At 43.2% G+C, this 24,835-nt stretch overlaps 1 protein-coding gene across 4 annotated transcripts in view; it reads right to left on the bottom strand.

Annotated features, from left to right (window-relative positions):
* Positions 1 to 24,835, bottom strand: part of PABIR2 (PABIR family member 2) — a 252,688-nt gene that overhangs the window by 89,064 nt on the left and 138,789 nt on the right. For all 4 annotated transcript variants that reach the window (XM_086918677.1, XM_086918679.1, XM_086918680.1 and 1 more), the window contains 3 exons: positions 6,216 to 6,259; positions 6,070 to 6,124; positions 5,145 to 5,246 (listed from right to left, as the gene is read on the bottom strand). In XM_086918677.1, the coding sequence (XP_086774803.1) occupies positions 5,145 to 5,246; positions 6,070 to 6,124; positions 6,216 to 6,259 (201 nt within the window). The remainder of the gene's footprint in view (positions 1 to 5,144; positions 5,247 to 6,069; positions 6,125 to 6,215; positions 6,260 to 24,835) is intronic.

Raw genomic sequence — 24,835 nt, 5'->3', positions numbered from 1 at the left:
GTAAGGCGGGTAAGGCCGCGGGACTCCCAGGCTCCGCGGCGGCAGAACCCCTGTACCCCTCGTCCGCATCCGAGGAGCGGCGGGGGGACGTCAGAGCGAACACGCTTCTTCAACTTCTTTTTATGGCGTCGCTTACCGGAATCAGAGGGCGAAGACTTGGAGCCCGAGGAGCAACGACTTCGGTTCAGCGAGCAGTCCCTGGAACTGCCCCTAGACCCGGATCGGTGGTGTGACGAATGCCGGACCTCCAGCAACTTGCAGCGCCCCTCCCTCAACACATGCGGGGCCATGGCTCAACAGCCGCGGGAGTCATGATAAGTCTCCAGGCAGTAGAGGCAAAAATTGTGGGGGTCCGCCACCGACAGAATACGGCAGCATGCCCGCAGGACTCAAATCCAGGCATCCCTACATGCACCAGGAGAAACAAGGGGTGAGACAAAAGTCTCAAAAAAGCAGTCAAAAAGTGACTGAGGTACGTGCTCTATCCAGATCTGCGCTTGCTGGCGCAGCAAAAAGAGAGAACTGCCGTCAGCGCGCATGGGTGAGGCCCAAGTAGTCTCTGTGAAGTCATCTCGGTGCATGCGACGAACACGGAGTCGCAGGACGCCACCTACTGATGCGCAGGGGTACTGCTAGCAAAACTTTCTGGATCCAGTCTGATGCCTGGGGATATTCGAAGGTAAGGAATCTGTCACCAACGTGTCTCTTTCAGATGAATACGTTAATCAGTTATCACAAAATATGTACCTTTAACTATCTTCTCTGTTAAAATGTGGGAGAACTCGAAACCTTAATGAGTAGTCTGGAAGTTGCTCCAATTTTTCCCAATATTGAAACCAAAGATTAACGCAAACCCCAACCATGTGCAATATGAAGATCTATCCCCACTTGCTGAACTCAGGCTATCACAAGTAGGAGATCAAATGTTTCTCGTAATCCTAATTCTGAATTATGGCTAGACTAAATAGGTGAAGATGACTAGTAAGCACCATCACATTCACTAGGAATAATCAGAGGAATGACCATGCTTCGCTGAGGTAACAATGAGGGTGTCTCTGAAAGGCTCCCAGCAAGGTATGGGCATAGGTGGGCCATGCATACAGAGAAGCACAGACACAGGGTTTCCCCCACTAGCATATCAGACCTGCCTTTTCATTTGTTGCCATTCCAGCAAAGACCTAAATGGATTACGAACACAGACTCACAGCACAGATTAGTGAAGAGTTAAGTTATTTACCATTATCCTACATAAGATACCAACCCACTTAGGTGATGAGATCATGCAATTTGGAAACTCACTTCAGAGACAATGGACTACTTGGACCAAGAAAAACGGAGAAATATGTATGATTTCAGTGAGAGAGTTGCATGACCATCTATGCTGTTCCATTCTTTATTACAAATCTTGCCCTCTATTAAAGGTCAGGGTGTGACAGCTTTTTTGTGTACATAGGAGACCCACACACACACAAAAAAGCTGTCACACTGAACTTTAAGAGAGGGCAAGATTTGTCAACACTAATCAGATAAGAGAGGGACTGGTCAGGACAGACATACAAGATGCACACTATACAAGGGTGGATCTTCTGAAAGAGAGAAAGAGGAAGATACAGCTACACTGGAGTCAGTTAAAAGGAGCATGTGTAGGAATGTGCCCCTTTTTGACATGGTCACCCCAACTTTGTGCCTGGTATTTGATTTGATTTTGACTGAAGTGCACTGGGTTCTGCTAACCAGGCCCCCAAGGGCAAGATCTCTTTCCCAAAACTGTGCAATTGTTTCGCCAATTGGTAACACCTTTAGTACTCTCGGTAAGACCCTAGTATATGCTAGTAAAGCCCGAGGTACTAAAACAGGTCTCCAAGGGCTATAGCTCGAATTACGCCACTCTAAGGGACCTCTCAACAAGCTCATGCAAACTGCTACTGCAGGCTGCGTGTCTTAGTGCAGACAAAAGTGAAAACACAACATGGCACATAGCCCGTGTGCCATGCCTGCAAAAACTACATGCAGTAGAGTTAAGTCAGCACTACAGCAGGCCTTACAGCCCTAAAACAGGGTGCACTATACCACATGTGAGAGCATAGCTGCATGAGCAGAAATGCCCCAGTGCTGGTCAGTTCCTTTACAGTCAGTATAAGTGATCAGAGTGACATTTTAAAAGCATGTGCTGGACACATGCCAAAGGTAAGCCTGTCTGCGCCGGTCTGTGGCCATCCAGGGCCAGGGGACACAACCCAGGTCACACAACCCATGCCCCTTTCCAACCAGATCACACTTGCCATACCTCAGGATCTCTTAAACGCCTCAACCAATCAGTTAAAGCTTGCTAACATTTTATAGTTCTGGCTAATAAGCACAGCACATGTCCAACTTGCCATCACAATTTCAGTCTTGAAGATAATGCCCTGCACAGGCCCTCAATCATAGGGAGTTTCCAATCCCTGGGAATACCCATGGTTGGGGTGGCTAACTTGTCCAAGTACTAGCTGGCAGATGTTTCTTTTGAACGTCAGGTCACTCCCTAAGCACAGCCTGGAATTGTTCAGCTTGCAGGAAGAACAGCAGCCAACAGCCTTGTTCCTCCGTGAAACGTGACTGAATGTAGACAGCTGGCCAAACATTACACAGCCCTCCAGTCTGGTTATGCGATCGCAAGAAATGATCAGGCCAGAAAGAAAGGAGGAGGAGGAGGAAAGGTAGCAATCATCATTAAAGATAATCTTGAATGTAGATTCCCCTCAGTGGATATAGCAGGTAGCAAACATCTGTTCTCACTAAACTCACACACATACTTTTTCAGGCTTGCTTTTATATCGTCCTCCAGGTCCGGCGTCAGAATTAGTGCAAATTAACCCAGATATTATTGCTCTCCTCAGCCTCCAGTCAGCCAACTTTACATTGTTGGGGAAATTAAAAATACATCTGGACGACAACTCCTTTGCACATGCTCCAAGTTATTTACATGATTTAGCAGCAATTCAATTGGTCCAGATGGTCCTGTCTTCTACTCATGCAAAGGGTCACTTATTGGATCCTATTTTCACTAAATTGACCAGTATCTCAGTCAATGTCCCACACCCTGTTTTATGGTCCGGCCATCTACTGATCGAGTTTTCAATCACCAGACCAGAATCTTTCCATCCTAATGTTTCCCTTACTAAATCCTCTAGGCACGGGTCCAAACTAGACAGAGGTTCTACAGGAATCAGTCCTGAGCCTGGGTGAAGAGGCCATTTCGGCAAATCTGGTTTTTGAGGAGTGGAGAGAGTCAACTCTTGAGGCGTTCATTCCCAGAAAACCTCTGTAGTTTACCAGACTGCGAGACCGCACCAAATGGTTTTCTCTAGAGAGTAGGGAGCTCAAGAAGGAATGCAAACGATTGGAAAGGAAATGGAGACTCCAATATGACGAAGATAGGAAGGCCAGCTATCAAAAAGCTCTGAAAACATACCGGCACGCAATTCGCAAAGCCAGACTGGGAGCAATAATCAGTCCCCGCAGTTCACTAAAGAGATTTACAAAATTGTTAATTCATTTTTAAAACCCAGAATTGCAGGAGCCAGTCATCCACCCTCTAGGGAACGTTGTGAGCAGTTCACTAACTTTTCTTAGGAAAATCTGCCTGATCTACGATTCACTGGCAGGAGACCTGGATCCAAAACATCAATATCAGCGAAATCGTCCCAGCGAAAGAGGATTCAATGGATCTCCCCCTCCACCAACTAAACAATGTCATTAGGGCAGCAGCCAATACAATCAAGTCTGGTTCGCCTCTGGATTTGACACCTACAGATATATTGCTAAAGAGGCGACACGATAATCTCTGGCTTGACAGCTATATTTAACCTATCACTGGGAAGAAGACAAGTTCCTGTTCCTTGGTGACACGTAATTATTAGACCATTGCTGAAAAAATCCTTCTCGAATCTCAACAAGATCGAGAACTACAGACCAATATCATTACTCCCGGGTATTAGTAAATTTACAGAAAAAGTGGTAAATGGCTGACTGACTTTTTTGAAACGTACAATCTCCTGTATCAGACGCAAATGAGCTTTCGTCCAGTGTATAGCACAGAGACAGTTCTTTTATTAGCCACGGAAGACTAAAAAACAAAACTCTCCATTGACTAACATAGGGCACCAGACGTTGTATTGCCCTTCTGCACTCAGCAGCCCTAGTGCCACTGGAGCTGACCTGCTGGGGCCGACTTGGACCTTGCCCCATGCTCACCTTAAGTCTAGGAGATTGGTGTTGTAAGTTGTTGTACTCTACAAGAATGATGTACTTGTTTTTCCTCCCATAGGATAAAATTGCAGCTTCTGAAAAATGCAATGCCCACTTTTAAAACGTAAAGTATTTCTCTTGCAAAACATACTTACCTGATCGTATTGGTTCTGGTGCTATTTTTATCAATTGGTGTGTATCCCCTTAATGAGTCTTGTGCATCATTCATGGACTATTGTGTGTATTTGCAGATGTTGAAAACACTCTGATAAGCATAAGGCTGTTCGACCACACTACCCTCTACAAGAGCACCTAGGGATTGCTAAAGGAAGCCCCTGTTCACTTATAAGGGAATTCCTGGACTATTTGCATGATATATCTCATTTTGGTACATCATATAAAGTGCCAGCATCCTACAGCATGCACAGTCATAGAAGGTAATTTATGACATAAAATACAGTACAAAAAAGGGAAGACAAAAAATGCTCATTACACACTCCGAAGGAAATCAGGATGCCACATATATACAGTATCAGCAGAGGGGAAAAAATGAACACTAAAGAAAAGGATTACACACAGAACCTATAGAGGAGGAGACAACATTTTGGACACTTTTTTGGCTTACTCTACATGTTCTTTGCAACGTCTAATATTATCCAGCAGGTGGTCTTATTCCATCAATCTGGAAATGGGGTTCTGGATTAAAGACAAACTACTCAGAACCCACGACTAAATGTTACTGACAGTTTTCCTTTATCCTGAAATGATGTCACTTAAATCCCATTAGTAAAACAGACAAAAAAACTAATCTCCAAACAGCATTTTGTTTTTACATCATTGTAAATACCATGCATGACAAAGAAAAAGAAAATCTGTGTGAAAGCACCAAGGCTTAATCACGCCATTTAATTTACCTTCCCTATTCCTCTTGTAGGCGAAGGAGCAGGAGACACTGGGACAAAATCAATTCTTTTTGGTGATGAAGATTTCTCATATTTATCAAAGTCATTGTCACTCTGTAAAGAAAAAGGAGTTTGTATTAATTTTTGAACAGAGAGACAGTAAAGTTTGGGTAACAAAGAAACTCGAAAAGCAGGTTCATGCTTTATTTTATGCTTGGAGCTTATGGATGTATTCGGCAGATAGGCAAGTCTAGCACTTGTCCATGGCCGGTCCCTCCCAAAACATTGATGAGAACACCGGGTACACCAAAAATATTTTGCCTTAATGCAAAAAAGTCACACTACAGACTAATGCACAAACCTTTGCATTTTACAGACTATGAGACAAAAATTCTAAGCACAAAGAAATTGGCACAAACTTGATATCACACTAAATCCAACGCCTCACTAAAAATAACTTATGGTGCCGTTCAAAAGCTAAGTAAGGCACTTCCTGTAGAGTTTCAAATATCGAATAAGTTAAGAAGACAACTATTTACTGGATGAGCATACCGAGGACGTGGATAATTTTAAAACCACAACTTTTCTGCAAACACAAATATTCTGCATACATTAAAATAAGCAACTCAAACACGGGTATAATACGATTTTAAAAAAGTTTCTAAAAGAACACAATAGAGCAGCAAATAGTGATCTATTCACAGATCGAATGCCAATTCAAACTAACTCCAACAAGATACATAAAAAGAGAAAATAGGCAATTGCTCAGAAAAGGCTACGGTATACACAACGTAAACAAGGACAAATGCAAATTCTGGCTCTGCCAAGAGAGGAGCTTCTGAGCATGGTTGTGGTGCATTTGAATGGTTTAAAGAAGAAGAACGGTGTGAAGAAGTAATCCAACTTTGGAACACAAAAATGGATGCAACAACCTTACCAGGATCAAGCTTTCATCCCATGACTGGCTAATCTGCATCGTGGTTTGCACTTCTCTAAAACAAAGAAAACAAATGCCATGAAAAGAAGCCAAAATCAGGACAATGTGTTCCAAAGAGACCTTCATCATTTTAGTAAAGCACTCACCTTTCATGGGCTGCTTCTCTGTTCGCCAAGTCCACTCCTTCTTCCTGCAGAACACAATAGAAGCCTTTCACAACATTTATTTTTCTCTCTTCTACCCATAGCGGCAGAGAAAGAGCAAATTAACGAAGGCATGCAGCCAGGGACATTCACAGTAAGCATTGGTGTGGAGAATGGCTCCCTGTAAGGGGGATTTTGTGTTTATACACTTAAAGGGGCACTTATTTAAACACAGTTGGACGTAAGATAGAGTACACACCACGGTCAATAAAGTGCATTGCTCAACTATCACACACACACAGCGAAAATAACTCAAGGAAGTCCTTAGTGTGGATTGCCTAAATGTACAGCTCGAAGCTGAAACGGACAATGGGTTGAAAAATTATTATTACCTGAACCCACTGCCCCTGTACTATCAGCTTAAACGGATATGGAATGTTCTTTTATTTAAAGTTTGCATGACAGCACAGAGTGTTCATATTTAGGTGGTGGCTTGTTGTTTTCAGGATGCTTGCAATAAAAATAAATAAAATAACCATTGCACCACTTTGGTAAGGCTAGAGTCTGATGCGTTGTCTTGTGTAAGCATTTTACGAGAATTGGATTGCTACAAGGCAAGTTAATTATGGTAGCACACTTTAAATGACGCTTCAATAACTATGATACCCACTTTAACCTTCAACTACTCAGGAGACTAACACCTGAACCAAAAACAATTGGAACAAACATTAAGAAATTATTTTATAATAGCCCAGCCTTTTAGATGAATGTAAGAATAAACTCTTTTATGTTACTGCTTCTATCTTTATACAAATCACCACATTGGAACCTCTGTCCGAACAGTAGAAGCGGCGAGCAAACATGCAGTCTGGGCATGTAGCGAGCGAGTAAATTAGTGCACATGTCATTTCTGGTCCCAAAACTGACATCTATCGAGGCCCAAGGGCATTAAAGCACTTTACTATAAAGATAAAGGCGTTCTACTTTAACAAAGAAAAGCAACGACACAGAAAACAAGCACTGGCGTTGCCAATAGGTTTCGCATTTGGAAAGTTGGAGCTATTGGTTTTGTAAATGACATTTTATATTTATATATTGTTATTGACAATGCCAATAATGATATATAAATATAAAATGTCATTTACAAAACCAATAGCTCCAACTTTCCAAATGTGAAACCTATTGGCAACGGCAGTGCTTGTTTTACATGCAACAAATCATTTACTGTAAATATTGTTTATTTTCTTTTCGAATGGAAAGGGTGTTTGCATGTACTTGGACACGCTAGTTTCTGTGTGAGTTTTGTACCGTAAGCATGTCCTGGATAGCTGTAATAATGCGTGTAACTCTACATAAATAAAGCCATCAAACCCATGCACCAAGCCTTCTCCGTGAGAAACCTTTAATGGAGGTTTGACCACCAGCAGATGAACCTGGGCTGTCGCCATCATCAATGTACATTTTGGTATTGTTTGAGTTTTTCTGGGCACCTTAAAGGTGGTGCTGAACTTTCCTTTTATTTCTTCTTGTCATTTTTCAACTTTGAAAAGCTTTCCCTAATTGGAATCTAATTAATGTGTTCCGAATGAGTGTTGGATTTGTAAGAAGTAAGTGAGGCCGAGCCCGCTGGGGGAAGCAACAGATGGCTTTGGTGTGGACGCCCTTCGCACGCTGGATGATCAGATTAGGCCGGCGCGGCACAATTACAGGGCATCGTAGTGGCGCTTCTCGAGTTCTCGAGGGCATGTGAAAATCTGCCCAGCTAATGGGAAGGTATGCCTCGGCCCCTACAGACACTGATGAAGGCTCGTGAGCCGGCGTCAGGTTACCCTCGCCGTGTTTTTGCATGCAACATATTCATTTACTGTAAATATTGTTTATTTTCTTTTCGAATGGAAAGGGTGTTTGCATGTACTTGGACACGCTAGTTTCTGTGTGCGTTTTGTACCCGTTTTGTACCGTAAGCATGTCCTGGATAGCTGTATTAATGGCGCTGCGGTTGAAACAACATGTATTAGAGTGGCTGTCATACCACCATGCATCCTTCACGCTGTGTGTGTAGCTGAGGGAGTACAGCCCATGGAGAAACAGAAGGAAAAGGAAGTCTGGAAGGAGAGAGGAAATACGTTCTGGGAGTAAGAGGAGTTAACAGATGAAATGTGTAAAGGAGGATAAAGAAAACGATGGGAATAGGGGAGAAGTGTGGCAGGCAGATGGCTGCGCGGAGGGAAGCCGGATGGGGACGGGAGAGCCTGGTGTGGGGCGGGAAGGTATAGAATGACGAGAAAACGATGGGAATCGAAAAATAGAAACGATCCGCCATGCTCGGCTCGAAAAAGCAAATGGCAGGATGGGGGCGGGAGAGCCTGGTGGGGGGGGCGGGAATGCGTGCGAGGGGAGAAGTGTGATAGGCAGATGGGCCGGATGGGGGCGGGAGAGCCTGGTGGCAGATGGGCCGGATGGGGGCGGGAGAGCCTGGTGGGGGGGCGGGAATGCGTGCGAGGGGAGAAGTGTGATAGGCAGATGCGCGGAGGGAAGCCGGATGGGGGCGGGAGAGCCTGGTGGGGGCAGGCGGATTAGGGAGATGCTCGTGCGTGTGTGGTCACGTGACCCGCTTTTGTGGTCACGTGACCTCACATGCACTGTAAAGAAACCGCAGTGGAAACCGCAGTGGTTTGACTATTCGATCGAGCCCATGAATTTTCGCCATTCCATTCGCAAGCGAATGGTAATAGGCGAAACCTAAAAAGAATTTGCCCAGAATTACAGGATTTTGAGCCCAGGATTCGAAACCTGGCTCCCCAGTTTCAAGATCACTCATCAACTCTTGCTGCTAAGCCATATTTCCTCACACACCCGTACAACACAGTCCGGGACCAACACTTGCGTCCAGAATGGGCTGCAGCCATCACTCCCAGCTTCCTTCTTCGCCAAATACCCCTAATGCAGACTGGTTCCTTTCACCTACTCTCAATATATGCGCCCGCTATTAATGCCGGTCGGCAGTTCACTTGGCAATGTCCTCTTTAATCAACCCAAGCAAAACGGCAAAACCGTCACCGAGAGTTAACATCACTATCCATCACCTTCACAATAACAGCAAGGTAATGGTAGAATGGAAACAAAACAACTTAGAATACAGGTCCTTCCATTTAAACGTACACTGTAACAGTTTATTTTGCTAACAAAGCATTAAAACACAATATCGACACACCTTAGACTATTCACAGAGCTAATTTAATAAACAAAAATGTGTGCGCACTTCTATTTACACGTATGCCTAGGAATAAGACTTGGCTTAGATGGAATTTAAGCAACTCCAGGTGGAGACTTACAACTAATATTAAGAGTATGCATGTCTGCAGTGTTTCATGGGGTAGAGGGATAAGCATGCCCCAAAAAAACATTACTTGTGGCAACTTTACAGGCGTATTTCAGACATCCATCTGCTATATTTAGTTATACAACGGCAGAGAGTGATCTCAGGCTACACTATTTAAAAAAAAACACACAGAAAATAACATGAAAACAGGCAGGCAATACCGGAGGTGAATAGTACACAAAGAAACAATGCACACTGATTAACATCACTTTTGGGAGCACTAAATGGAGACCACACCCAGGGCAGTGCCATCTTCCTTGTGCTCCAAGATGTTGTGGACATCAGCTACTGTTGTGTAGACAGTGGGTGGGTGTTTTTTGGGACATGCAAAGTCGAATGTTTCTCTTTGTGTGTAGTTTCGGATTTGAGGTAAAAAAGGTTGAATTAAAATAACAATTTACATATTTTCAATTATCTACGTATGTGCAGCACTTGGAATCTTTACATTTTAATAATGTGATCTGCATGTTTACAAGAGGATTTTTGAATGGTTTGGTAACATTTAAAAGAAAAACAACAATGTGGTGTATACAGGTGTCTATAATATTCAAAGCTATAGGCTCATTTTATTGATTCTGTGTGTGTGCTTGGCTCAGTGCTGGTAGCGTTGTCCCGGTCCTTCACTGTGTTTCATGCGATTCCCTTGAGCTAACTGAATACTTGCGTGTGGCATCTGAAGGCTTGACGGGAGTAGATTTGAGCCAGTTTAAGCTGTGGGACTGCTGGTGTAAATGAGAGTTTAACTTTGGTGCACTGCAACCGGCTTACCCTTTTATAGGTGTGTGCATTTCCCTCTGTACATCTGCTTAATTTTAGATTTCCTCCTCCTACTTTGTATTCAAAAGCCCCCAATTACTTTTTCAAAGTAGGCATACATATGTGGAAGTCTATGCAATCATGGGCGAGAACTCCATACACAAGAGGACAAGTGTAGGCATTTGAGACTGCATGAAGGAGTACCACTGCAGGTGCTACTTCACATCCTCAAAAATACTTTCATGAATAGACCCCAATTTTTCTGTATTACTGAAAGATACAAAAAAAAGTTACAACTTCATGAATACACTCTAAAAACAGCAACCTTAACGATTGGATTTTTTTGTGGTCAGTAATTTGCAGAATTTCACATAATTCTACAAGAGCCAAGCTGTCAAACTTAATAAGCCCACAATATACTGGTTTCTAAGTTCAATGGATTTTGGGTTGCCTTAACATTCGTTTGGATATTACATTACAGTCTTCAAACTAAGTGAAGCCTTCAACTTCGACTCTTCTCTCTCTGGATCCACCAATGGGTTTTCCACATCAATTGGCCCAATCATAGACCATTCATTCAACAAGACATCTGTACACCCTTCATGCACACAGTTACAGACTGGAACCGGTTTAAACCCCTCACCACTTGGGCCAAACCTTTCCTGATCCCACATTAGGCCTGGATGCCAAATAGCTGCTGAGGTGGTTCTCCCCACCTGGTCAGTCTCCAAGAACTGCAGCAATATCAACATCCACCCTTACAGACAACTCCGCTCATCTCCCGGGAAGCACAGAGACTGGACTCGATAATTCTTCTGCATCCCTGCCACCCTGACCTAGCAACAAACTATAAAAACTGTTATGGACAAGGGAAGAAGGGTTGCCCCTACTCTTCTTTCCACTTGTAGAGCAAAAGGTAGCCACATTGAAATAATCTAGACCATTGTTACACACCTTCCTCCACAGAGCAGCACATTTCCCTCCGAACTGGCTAAGCACTACAAGTCTCTCAACAGCCATTTATTTCAGCTCTACAAGCTCACTAGATGGGCTGACAAGCCCAAGAACTCTTACACTCAAGGGCTGGTTACATATGTTAACCATCTGTGCTTTGCTCTACTGGTCCAGGGTGCATACTACGGACCTGATGTTCTGATAACCTGATGTTCTGATGACCTGATGTTCTGATGACCCTAGTATTCTGGTCCCACTACACGCTGGTTGACCTCGTGTTGGCTTCTAACAAGTCCAGAGCAACACTCCAGTGGTCAGAACTGCCCCTCCTAGTTGACGCATCTTTAGAGGACAGATCCCAGACATCTTAATTGAAGACTTCCCCGCCGTCGATCTGCATTCAGCTAGCATCACCATCAACTAATCTGGTTGAGGTTAAAATTGGGGATGACCCAAACTGGCGAGTGACCAGCTCAAATGCCAGCATGATCAATAAGGCAGAGACTAATGGTTCATAGAAAACCTAAATTGTTAAAGTGGAGCAGCCTAGCCCTGTAAAGACACTGGTGGAAATCTAAGTAATTCGCTGGTTATATGTCTTCAAACTAAGGGCCACAAATTGGCATTAACTTTGAAGAAACAAATTCCCCTTCCATTCTTGGCTCCCTCAACAGTTTTGAAAACCTGTAGTAGTTTTTCAAATCCAAAACCAAACCACTGAGAGTGAATAATATGCTAATTGTGTTAACTGTGATCACTACAGCGAGACCACCCCCACCACACTATGCTGGGCTCCTTAATCTCAGTCATTGAGGATGAAGTAACCAAACCTCTAAAAACTCTCAAAGAAGCAACAATGGTGGCCTCTTTACGATACAAACATGCTGCCATTATTGCACTTCATTAAAAGCTGAAAGCATGGACAACTTAAACCCAAGAACAGCCCTCCTATTTAGGGTCTCGTTACTCATTTTCAGTAACATCCTGCATTTGGACACCAGTAAAGAACAATGCAGGTTAGAATTGGAGATCATGACTGCCCCTTGATCAAGCTAGACCTACAGGTGCTTTAGACTCCATGAACCTGGTGTTCTAAGGTGCTAAGTTCTGGTATTTGCAGGTGCTGGCACACATTTCTGGGCAGCCTGAAGTAGAGGGTAGGGTGGTGAAAGGAGGTGGCATAAAACTGTATTAGACACTGGAAAGCGGGCAGTGGCAAATCAGGTTCCAAATAAAATGTATGGGCCCGTGCACTTTTTTTTGTTTTTACAAATTCAGCACTGCATATGCTGCATCACAGAATACAGATACATCAAACCAGCTGCAGTGAAAACATTCACCAACAAAGACTATGATTAGCTGCTACTGTGATCAACTCTTTCCCTAAATCTTTTAATATGTAGGTCTCTTAATTTACATCAACAGCTACAAGGTGGGAAAGCACATGCATGTGAAATATACTGCAAGACCTCCTTGCTCTATGTCCAGATTGGAGGACCAGAAAACGGTCTCTGCCTCAATAAAATGAGTTCCTGCTTGTGAACTCAGCCCAACCACAATCTGTTCCTTTCTGGTCTAATGAAAGATAGCTTTGGCATCTCTTCCTGTCAGACCCAAAGACAGCTACTCGAGTGTCTTATCAGCTAAATTAACCCGGTTACCAATTTATCATTTGAGTGTTGCATTCAAGAGTATTCCAGAATGAGCGGATAATGCGATCACCCAAAATCTCCCGTCTCTCCCTAGTTATCCTCCAGACAGCAACCCGATGGTGAACAGGGTAACAAACAGTGGGTGTAGAGGGGCTAGGGTAAGGGAAAAAAGAGAGGATGATAGCGTTTTCAGTCCAAGGCTTTCAATGTGTTGTCTTGCTTCTAAAGTATATGTAAGAATGTGTGTGTGTGTGTGTGCTTGTGTTTTGCTGCAACAAACCAAGCACTTCATAACAACTTGTTGTAAAAGAAGTTTGTGGATGAAAAACTCAAGTTGTTCTAAACCTATATTCTACTACTACCAACGAGGTTTTTTTTCCTGTTGTCAGTCCCCACCGGCGCCCCTGATGACCAGGAACTGTAGCTGACCGAAATTGGCGGATTTCCTTTTTAAAGAATAGGTACTCTTCATTCATAGTGTCTGTAGTAGTTTGCTCCTAATGACCGCTCTTCATAGGGAGGTCGAGCACCAATTCAGAACCTGCTGTAGAGTATTCTCTAGAAAACAGTCTACAGTGTTGCCCCACATCTTGTATGTATATCCTCAACACTGTATAGTGTTGCTTTCATTTTTTTGTGATTACTTGTTATCAGATTTCCAGAGAGAAGAAGTATTTTTTTGACTTACAATTCTTTATAAGATTCCAGTTCTTGAATTAGATCCTTCCCACCAATAAACTGAATTTGCACAGTGACTTTCTTGAACTTTTTTCTGAATACTACTCGGCCACTCACCTATCCACTTATCCAGTCTCGTCTCCTTGTTACATGAACTTTAGTTTCTCTTTATTTCATCATGTAACCTCTGAAAATGACAGTACTGACCAATAATCTTGCCCCCGTTTTGTTTTATCAGTGAAGCTGAACTGGCTCTTTTCTCTACTTTTGTAAGAGACACGGAGGAAGCAGGATACAAAAAGTTATTCATGAAAATCAGGAATCCCCACCAAACACAGAATTCAATCCAAATTTCCAAGCAAACCTGAAAGCTGAGACAAATGCCGAATTTGAAGCCCCATGGGCAATCAAAGCCGAGGTAAAGGCTGGTTTCAACATTCCCCACTGAAAAATAAAGCATGGCAAGTGCAATTAAAAATCCAGTAGCTTCACAGTAGACCCGTCTAACAGACAGATCAGAGTTGCTGCGCCCAGTACTGCAAGTTTGTAATAAAGAGGACTGCCCAGTTCTCAACTTCACAGGACTTCATCAAATCCCAGACTCAATGAATTATGTCACATATAAGAGTTGTGTTTAGTACATTCCACGCTTGTGCTCAGTGATCTTCATATGACCACACCAGGGTTGTACTATGTCACGAGAGCAACTACAGCCAAATTAGGGGTAGAAATCACAGACCGGCATATACTCGAATAGTGTGTGAAAATTCCTGAAAACTAGCACTTATGACTTTGTGGGTGATCTATCCGATCCTCTTTCTACCCCACTTGCCTCAATGATTAAGCCTTGTCCTCTTTGCTATTAATTTCCAGTATTTCCACTGTGAATCTACTTCGTCTGCAGGAACACTAGACAACCTACAGCGAGCCCAAAAATATGCAGACAAATTCATGTTTGGCCTTTAGCGATCAAACATCTTTGGGCATCAAATTCTAAACTAACCGCAAGGGATACAAAGGAATGACTTCAGATGATTCCATGTGTTATTCATAAAGCACAAGATGGCCCCAACCTCAGATCTCTAATAGAGTGGCCCCGCATTACAAGCCTTCATGGAATCGAAGGATGCTCCCCACCCAGTTTCTCATCATCAATTTATCTGAGGGAGCAGACGACTATAATTTAATGTCCTACATGGTACTCTCCAAGACTATGGGGACTAAAATGTAAATGCAAAAGACTAGAAAGGAAGTGGAGACTGGACTTCTCCCCCTCCAGGAAAACTACCTACAGAGAAATGCTCAGAACTTATAAAAACGAGATTAATCTGGCACAATCAGCCTTCTTTGTAGAAAAAATAACGCAGCAGCCTCCAAACCAAAAGAGATCTACCGCATTGCAAAAACCCTTCTTAAACTCCCAGAACTGCCTCCTGACCCCTCCAATACACAAGCCCGCTGTAACAATTTGGCTGAGTTCTTTTTCCACAAAATTCAAAATATCGTCACTTCTTTCCCCCCATGTCCCTATCACTGCCCTATCAACCACCCCTTCCATCTCAGATACTCAACCCCAGGCTATTCTTGAATCCTTTCCTCCTCTCAACCTCACCACACTAGAGTCTATTCTGCCCCAGGTAAAATCTGGTTCTCCCAACGATCTAGCTCCCCCACGTTCTCTGAACTTAGCCAGCCACAAGATTCTTCCGACGATACTCAACTTGCTCAATGCTTCTCTATCCACTAGCTCTGTCCCCCCTCCTTGGAAGTGCGCCATGGTAAAGGCCCTCCTAAAAAATAAATAAACTTGACCAGAGAGATCCTAGCAACTACCGACCAATCTCCCTACTCCCCTGGTGGAGTAAGATACTGGAGAAGCACACCAATACCGCGCTAGTAAAATTTCGAGGCCAATCGCATGCTCGACGTCTCTCAAATTGGATTCCGTCCCATGCATGGGACCGAAACCGCGCTGCTTGCAGTGACGGAGGAGGCAAGGAAGATGTTAGACCAGGGGGAAATCGGCCGCTTTAATTCTCCTTGACCTAAATGCCGCCTTCGACACTGTTAACCACAGCATTTTACTTCATCGGCTCTCCAGCATAGGGATCTCAGGAAAAGCCAATGCCTGGCTTGGATCCTTCCTCTCAGACCGTTCTTTTCAAGCGTTCGAGGGCAACACCACCTCTCCGAGCAAGCCTCTCGTTTGCGGCGTACCGCAGGGCTCTTCCCTGAGCCCTACGTTATTTAATGTGTACATGGGCCCCCTAGCTGAGATAGTCCGTCCGTATGGAATAAAAATCATTACCTACGCAGACGACACTCGGCTAGTAGTGGCCCTTAATCAATTGGACAGTGCGTCCAACAATCTCAGGTCCTGCCTGGAAGAGGTCTCCAAATGGATGACCTCGTCGTGCCTCAAACTCAACAGCGAAAAAAAAAACGAGCTTATGCTCCTAGGCAATCCCTCTCTGTCCTCGATCAAGTCACTGTGGCCCACCTGTCTCGGCTCTCTCCCCATACCAAAGGATAAAATAAATAAAGAGCCTAGTCATCTGGTTTGACAAATCCCTCAATCTTAAAGCCCAAGCTGCCAAACTGTCAACTATTTGTTTTGGCCTACTCAGGCTCATACGGACGATTCTTTCCCCTATTGCCGTTCCAAGCCAGACAGAATGATCCAGGGGCTTGTTCTCTCCAGGTTGGACTTTGGGAATGCCTTGTATCTAGGGGCCCCCCAATCCACCCTGGACACGCTCCAAAATCATACAAAACGGTGAAGCACGAACACTAATTAAAATCCCCCACCGACTTTGTGAAAGCTGGCCTGAAGAGCCTTCACTGGCTCCCGGTCGAGATAGAAGTTCAAGAACCTCTGCATAACTCACCGAGCATATTGGAAAACCGGAGATGCCATCAACCACTCATTGATCACTTCATATAGCCCTGCTAGGCAGCTCAGATCATCATCCTCTCTCCTGGTGACGGTACCCAGGATTAAGAGAGCCAGATGCGGAGGCCGGTCCGTTTCGTGTAACGCTTTAATACTTTGGAACTCCCTTACTTATCATTTGCGCGCAGAGACAAATCTCTTATCTTTCCGTAAACAACTAAAAACCCTGCTTTTTAAATAAAACTGATTAACATTTAATACTGCCCCCACAAGCATAAGTCTGCAGCGCTAGGACGCCTCAGGGTAGCGATCGCGCTATATTAGTGACCTTTTCATTTCATTCAGCAACTATTCGGATATAAACATCCATATCTCTGCTATGACCAGTACCTGAAAGAATCTCTTCTCTGCAACAAGTGAAAATATGTATCAATCTATACGAATTAAAGTAAGCATGCAGTATTGAAAGCATGAAGTGAAGTGTGCCGTCAACTCAAACATTTATGTATATCATTTATTACTGTAAATTGCACACCATGTAGCAATACTAGAGTAGTGACAAGGGCCGAGATGGCTAATCCACCTACACAGCTTCGAGTAAAGCACTTCAAATCAAATGCAATATTCGACAGTGTTTGTCACCACTTATGAATAAAATAGTGAAACTTTTGCAAAGCATCATCATTCCCAACATGCCTCACTACTGTTGACTCGTATCCTTTGTGTTGTGGAAACTCTGAATCTTACATTCCTTTCATGGTATATGCACATTTCCGACTTTTTAGGGAAATAACCAAAATTACCAAGATTACAAAGTGGAAATCAAAACACCCAATCTAGTCCGTTACTTTTTTCACCTCCAGAGGGAATGCTGCTTCAACTAGCCCACTATGAAAATGGGGATACAGAGTGTTTCACAACCAATCAACACACCGTTCACAGTCTCCCCTCACCCTAATGGGGACTACTACATAGTCATCCACTACTGCAAATTTAAGCCTGTACATTGCTACTGCTACCAACCAAATGCCAGACTACCAAACTGTGTCCTCAAGAGGAAGAGAAGTATACAGAATCAATTTCAGACATGCACACCAGTGAAATATTATAGAAGCATTTAATTAGGAAGTATTAAACTTTGAACTCAATACACGCCAGTAAATTGTTAAATTAGTAATTCTAGTGTCAGAGAAAGGACCAAGATGCAAGATAGAAGTTTGGAATTCCTTCAGGTTTCCGATTTTGCAAATTTCAGACACAAATGTACATTTGTAAAGGCAGATGCAATTTGACACGTTGTTAGAAAGCAAACAACTTTCCCTCCGTCACCAACTTTTCGGACTCTACTAATCAGCTAAGCAACTTCGAATTATGTAGTTAAATAATGAACAAAACATAGCAAACAACTGAAAGCAAAAAGCGAATATTAGATTACTAAGAGACCAGTGGCAATGTTTTTGTTACATTCTTTTCCAAGTAAATCATTAAAACATTTTTTTTTAAGGAAATAAAGACAGAACTGCATCGATTGTGCTGCAATTATTAGCCAATGCCGCCAACTACCCAGTCCTCTGTTTTAAACTGCATAAAATAGTAGACATGCAACAGGAAGGGTGAGAAAGCGGTTTACTAGAAATGAAATAAACAGTGAAAAGGTTTATCTGCAAGAAGACATCCCAGGGGAAGTAAAATATAGAGTAAATACAACAGTGTTAGAATTGAGCTTGTACAATCTGGCACCATACCTAGGAAATAACTGGTAAAATTATGTAAGCACAGAAGAATGGAGGTATTTCTCCCATCCACCTAACCACCTGGGTTGATGCCACTTTCCAAATATTAGGAACAGGTGGCAGCTCTACACTGCTTCCTTCATGGTGAATTACAACCATCCCAGTACATGACAGATTAAACAAGCACTAGCAAAGTCAGCAGATCTCGCCTTTGTGACCTATTGGCCTTGCCAATGCGTTTTGTAGATGATTTACAGTACGTATCTACACTCTATAAGAAAAAGGTACCCCCTAGGTTGAATTTAAGGTCCAAGAGTAAGGGTGGAGGGGGGATTAGAGGGGGGGAGGGGGGATGGAGGGGTTGGTGGGAATGACAATTATCAATGAGAAACTCTAGTCTGGCCTATATTCCTTTACTGGATGGCCTCCATATGGCTCATACTAGAGGCAGGTACACCATAGAAAACACGGACCAACTGATTTATTAAAAAATGTTCATATATTTATTTTCTTAAATATGCACAGTATTTTTAAGATCGGTTTAGTATGTGTGAAAACCTGTAAATTCATATAAAAAACTATTTAGACAAATATTATACAATAGTTCTATGCTATTCGCGTACAGAAAACAAATTGTCAAAGTTGTCAAACAAAACCAAAATAACAACTACTTTACAATACATATTATAAAATGCATTACCATTGACTAGATTCACAACCATCGAACAGTCATACTAAACAGCCATAACCATGTCATATACGCAACACATTCATACACATGACAGTGCATTATTAAAAAGGGACTCATATGTAGGCTTCTCTTATGGTCGGACAAGAGTGTTTCTCATTGATCATTGAACTTTACGTATATACATACATACATTTCTGGCAGCTGATTTGTCTGGATTTAGTTTAGCTGTCTTATGTAGAAATATAAAGTCTCCCTGTAGTAAAGTTCCTCTTTTTGACATGGTTACCCTCACTCGTTTTCCTAGTAAATGATGTGATTGTAAGTGCAGTGGGTTCTTGCTAACCAGGTCCAGAGTGCCATAGCTCTTTCCCAAAAGAGTACAATTGCTCCCCAATTGGCAAAACCTTTAGCATCCTATATGAAGCCCTAGTAAATGGTGCCCAGGGCTTTGGGAACTAAAGAGGGTCCCAAAAGGCTGCAGCACGAATTGTACTACCCTAACAGACCCCTCACCAAGCACATGCAAGACTGCTATTGCTGGCTGCGTTTCTTGGTGCACACAAAGTGAGAACACGTTCTGTGTGTGTGCCATGTCCCTGAACACTGCATGTAATATTTCCAAGTCACCCCTACATCAGGCCTGACAGCCCCAAGGCAGGGTGCTTGGGGCTGGTCAGTCCTATTATTGCCTGTACAAGTGACCAGGTAAGCCATTTTAAAACATGTGCTGGACACTGGTGAAAAAGAGTTCCACAGGTACATGATGTCTTCACTGAAAATAGGGATGTTTGGTATCCAACATCTCGTGTTGGTAAATCCACACTGATGCAAGTGTTGGTTTTACGAATACATGCACCCAGAAGGCACCTTAGAGGTGAGGGATGAAATCGATTTCATACATTTATATTAATCTTTTGTGTTAGCACAAGGTATCTATATTTACATGTATATTATAAAACACACTAATTAGCAATGCCAATACAGGAACTTCCTTCCGTCTCCTGTCCTACATTTTTCGTACGCAGACTACGAACCAAACAGAATCCATTTTGTGTACACATGTATTCGATTTGAATGGTGGTCATGGGCCACCCCCCTTTCCAGCAGCCGAGTAAGCCCTGTTAGTTGAGTTATACAAGTCAACAACAAAAAACCCTGTCTTGGGGACGGGGATTATGTCAGTTAATTTTATTTTTATAACAGAACAGTCTGTTAGTACTGCTGTTATCCTCCCCTATATATTTTTGCTCTAGTAAGGGGACGTTTCACTGCACTCCGTCGTAAGTTCCTTAAAATTGAAGAAAAGACCAATAGGCCACCAAATTCTTTGACAGTCACACAGAACAAACAAACAGCTGTCCAACACCCTTAATCAGTACCAGATGTCCACCACATAAGGTTGGACCAAGTTCTACTTAAGAAAAAATGTGAAAGAACCGAATGACACCTCACGGAAACACCACCAACGGGGTAACTGGTATGAAATCTCCAGACAGGGCCCCTGTCTCATCATCGGTTGTCATCCGGTTCAAAAAGAAAAAGAGAAAGTGTCCGAAACAAACCAAAAAGTGGATGGAAAAGTGGAAGCAGAGGAAGTTTGCTAGTGACAATCAAAAAGTGCATAAAAAACAGCAAACACACCTCTCCATAACTTTATTCGTAGAGAAATGGGTGTATGCTGTTAATTTAAAAAGGCTGGTAGCTATTCATGCACACCATTACCTATTTCCGACATGTTTGACTGCCACAACAATTTTGGCAGATTCAACAGGGCCGCACACTTTGCTGCCACTCCACTATTGGTCACTTGTTCTATGTCAACCATACGCAGCCTGTTTGCTCATACCAGCTGCCAGGGGTTCCAAGGGGATAAAAGAGTACTCCTGAAGTGAGTCTCCACATTCACATAGAATGTACACATCAATCGTTATGTCTCCTGATGAGCGCCTTGTCTCGTTCACTATGAGCAAACAGGCTGCGTTAGATTTTGTCACGCCCCTCAAAGCTATACGGAGAGTCCTAGTATTTACAGTCAAGCTTTGAAAGTACTTTTAGACGAACAGACCTTGCCCCAGAGAACGTTCTCCTCCAATATGTGGACAATTTGTTGGTGGCATCAGACACGGAGGAAGGTTGTAAGGAAGCCACGGTTAAATTATTGTTGCATCTAGCGGCTCATGGTAATAAAGTGTCTCTTTCGAAGTTTCAATATTGTCGACAGGAGGGGACCTATCTCGGTCATCTACTGTCGAAAGAGAGGAGAAAACTAACTCCTGAACGTGTCTACTATTTTTAACATGCCTGTTCCTCGTACTCAACTTGATGTTCGTGCATTTCTGGGCATAACCTCTTACTGTTGCCAGTGGATTCCTAATTTTTGCCTTCTTACTAAACCTCTTTTGTATCTAACCACTAAGGATGTGCATAAACCTTTACCTTGGACTGATGAATGTCAGGAGGCTTTCGATTCTCTGAAAACTGCTCTCTGTTCGGCCCCCGTTTTAGGAACTCCTGATTCGGCCCCTGTTTTAGGAACTCCTGACTACCGAAAGTCTTTTGTGCTCTACGTGCATGAGGTGGACGGTTGCTCGCTTTCTGTGTTAACACAAGGATTTGCTGGTAAGCAAAGGCCTTGTGCCTAATTTTCAGCAGTATTGGATTATGTTGCCAGAGCACTTCCTCGTTGTTTGAGGGCTACTGCCGCAGTGGCCGTGGCCATCCGACAGTCGGAAGGACTCGTTTTAAATTCTGACCTCACAGTGATGGTACCGCATGCTATGGACACCCTGTTGAATAAAACCAAGACCCAGCACCTTACGAGTGCACAACTTATTGGATATGAATTAACTTTATTTGCTCCGCATATCACTATCAAAAGGTGTGCCACTCTAAATCCAGCCAAGTTACTACCCCTCCGTTCGGATGAGCCAAATAATGACCGTCCGAAATATACAATTGTGCATGAGGAAGAAACGAAGGGACGGGTGGACCTCACAGACACACCCCTATCTGACCCCCAAGGGGAGTTGTATGTGGATGTCTCCTAATTCAAGTTACCAGATGGCACAAGGACAGCTGCCTATGCAATCATTACTCTTTGCACCATAGTTGGTTTCTTGAGTTCCCCATCATTCTGCTCAAGCAGCTGAACTAATAGCGTTGCTGCGAGCCTGTGAGTTAAGTGAAGGATTGGAGGTAAACATTTATACCGATAGCCAATACGCCTTTGGCGTGACTCATAGCTTTGGAAAACTGTGGGCAGAAAGGGGATTTCTCACCTCACACAGCCAGCGAATACAACATGGCCCTTTGATCTTAAGGTTGCCAACTGCTCAGACTGCCTCGAAAGGTTGCAATTGTGAAATGTAGTGCACACAAGGAAATAGTGGATACTGTAGGAGAGGGGAATGCTTTTGCTGCTCAAACAGCCAAGGAGACAGCTAGATCTAAAGTGTCTCCTATGTTTGTAAGCTCGGCTAGATGGGTTGAGGAGTCTGATATGTTTGATAACACCATGGAAAGTGTCCGAGAGATACAGAAAGAAGCTACCCCTGCTAAATTGTTCCGTTTGGAAAAAGAGGAGGGGAGGTTGGATGACAATGGTTGTTGGATTGACTTAGGTGAGAAACAAAGGTGGATGCTTCCCAATGCATTCATTAATGCCGTAGTAGTTATGGCTCATGGAACAGCGCATGTTGGAACACAGGGTATTTGCACTTTGTTAGACCCAGTTTGGAATAACCATAATATTGCCAAAACTGCGACTCATTTAGTTCAACATTGGATGGTTTGCTTACGACATAACCCGGGAGGGCGGAATCTGTCCTTGGTGGAAATTTTGCACCCCGGTCCTTACCTTTTGAAGTACTCCAGATGGACTACATACAGTTAGAAAAAGAGTGAATAATTTGAAATATGTTCTGGTGGTGGTCTGCGCTTTTAGTAAATGGGTGGAAGCCTATCCCACTAAGAAAAACACTGCCCTGGCAACAGCCAAGGCCTTGATTAAGGAGTTCTTCCCAAGATACGGATTACCTAGAGTGATTTGGTTAGATAACGGGAAACACTTTAATGCAGATCTTATCAAGCACATCTGTAATGGATTACACATCAAACAGAAATTTCATGCTGCTAGGCATCCCCAGTCTGCAGGGTTGGTTAAAAAATACAATGAGTTTGAAATTGAAAATGGCGAAAATTCAGGAAAGCACCGGGTTAAAGTGGCCCGACGCTTTTCCTTTAGCTTTAATGTCTTTGCAGGTAACCCCTCATTCCCGGTCAGGATTGTCACCTTATGAGGTCATTTTTGGGCGGCCAGCTAATGTATGGGGAGTTCCACGACCAAGGAACTTTCGAGAAATTGACTACCTAATGATGACAGATTATTTGTACACTTTGACTAAAGATCTTCGTTCTATCCCTCAACAGGTGTCAGATACACTGCAGCCCCTGCCGGAGGGTCCCGGACATCGTCTAGAGCCTGGCCAATGGGTGACGGTGAGAAATTATCAGCGGAAATCTAGTCTGGAGCCCAGGTGGACTAAACCAGTTCAAATTCAACCTGCTACTCGGACAGCGGTGAAGGTGAATGGTCGGAAACACTGGATTCATGTTTCCCATCTGAAGAAAGTACCTTTCCCGCTTCCTTTTGATCAATGAAATCCAGAAGGGATTTTGACCTAGGAGAGTGAGAGGGCTCCTTGTGTTGTTCCTTTTTCGGACACCCAAGAAATTGAGAAAAGGCAAGAGGAAGGAGCATCAGGAACGAGAGGGGTCTCATCATCAACAGTGAAATTGGACCTAGAATCGGTTGCCCCTTTTGATACACAAGGAGTTCAGGATAAATCAGAAGTCACGGATGCCACTTTACCTGTTTTTTTTGTTGACCAGGAGTTACCTGATCATGTTCGCTACAACCTGCGGCCCAGAAAACAACGAGGTACCCCCGATAAACACGGCAGGAGATAGGGAGAGACTTGAGTGCTAGGGCATGTAGATTCGTTTGGAGGTACTGAGCGAGACACTGCACTGAACACGTTGAGAGCTGGAATACTGTATTGCTCTGTTCAGAAAGAAAGACTAAGAAGCTAGAGGAAGGGCCCAGGTTGCACCTGTGCATACGTTATTACATGGATCTGTTTTCCTTTTGGTGAATAGGAGTCTGCCTGTGAGGCTCTAGATACACAGGAAAGAAGTACCCTCTGGCAGGTTGGACTGCAGCCCTTAATATAGTTTGGACTTTTAGCTAAAAATGTATCCCTTTGGTCGTTTTATTCCTTGCTCCTCGATATATGCCTACTTATGTACCAATGTTTTCTTCTAGGACAACACGTGTGAAAGTTGCTTTTGTAATCACCATTGTAGCATTTTTCATTATAATAATGTGTGTTTCTATATTTAGAATTTTATCATCCTATGCATACTGTGTTGGGAACCTCCACTCCACCGACTGAGCATTATTTCCTTACGTTAGCCCCTCAAAAGGAAATGCATCGCCAGACTTATGTTAAGAATGTATTTGCAGAGATGTTGCATCAGACTCATAGCGCTACCAATACGACAAATTGTTGGGTTGGTGGTTTGCTGCCCTCAGTGAGGCATAGACATGATCTTTTTAGTTCATTGCCTTTATCCTATTTGGGAAGTTGTAAGGCCTGGTTCAAATTGCGGTCTATGATGTAACTCCATTATACGGTAGATTCATCCAGATATTCTGAGCGTGATTATGAAATGATTCTGGCCTATATAGAAATACACCAGGGTTTTGATGCACAAGGGAATGATGGAGAAGGATCGTTAGACCCAAATGCCTGCATGAATCTAAACACAGAACATGAGTGTGACTTGGCTGAAAAGTGAAATCCTTGACTTTGCTGAAAATACT

The sequence above is a fragment of the Lissotriton vulgaris genome, chromosome 4_1 (assembly GCF_964263255.1).
Source record: "Lissotriton vulgaris chromosome 4_1, aLisVul1.2, whole genome shotgun sequence".
Taxonomy (NCBI): Eukaryota; Metazoa; Chordata; class Amphibia; order Caudata; family Salamandridae; genus Lissotriton; species Lissotriton vulgaris.
This window is presented reverse-complemented; position numbering and strand designations above follow the sequence as displayed.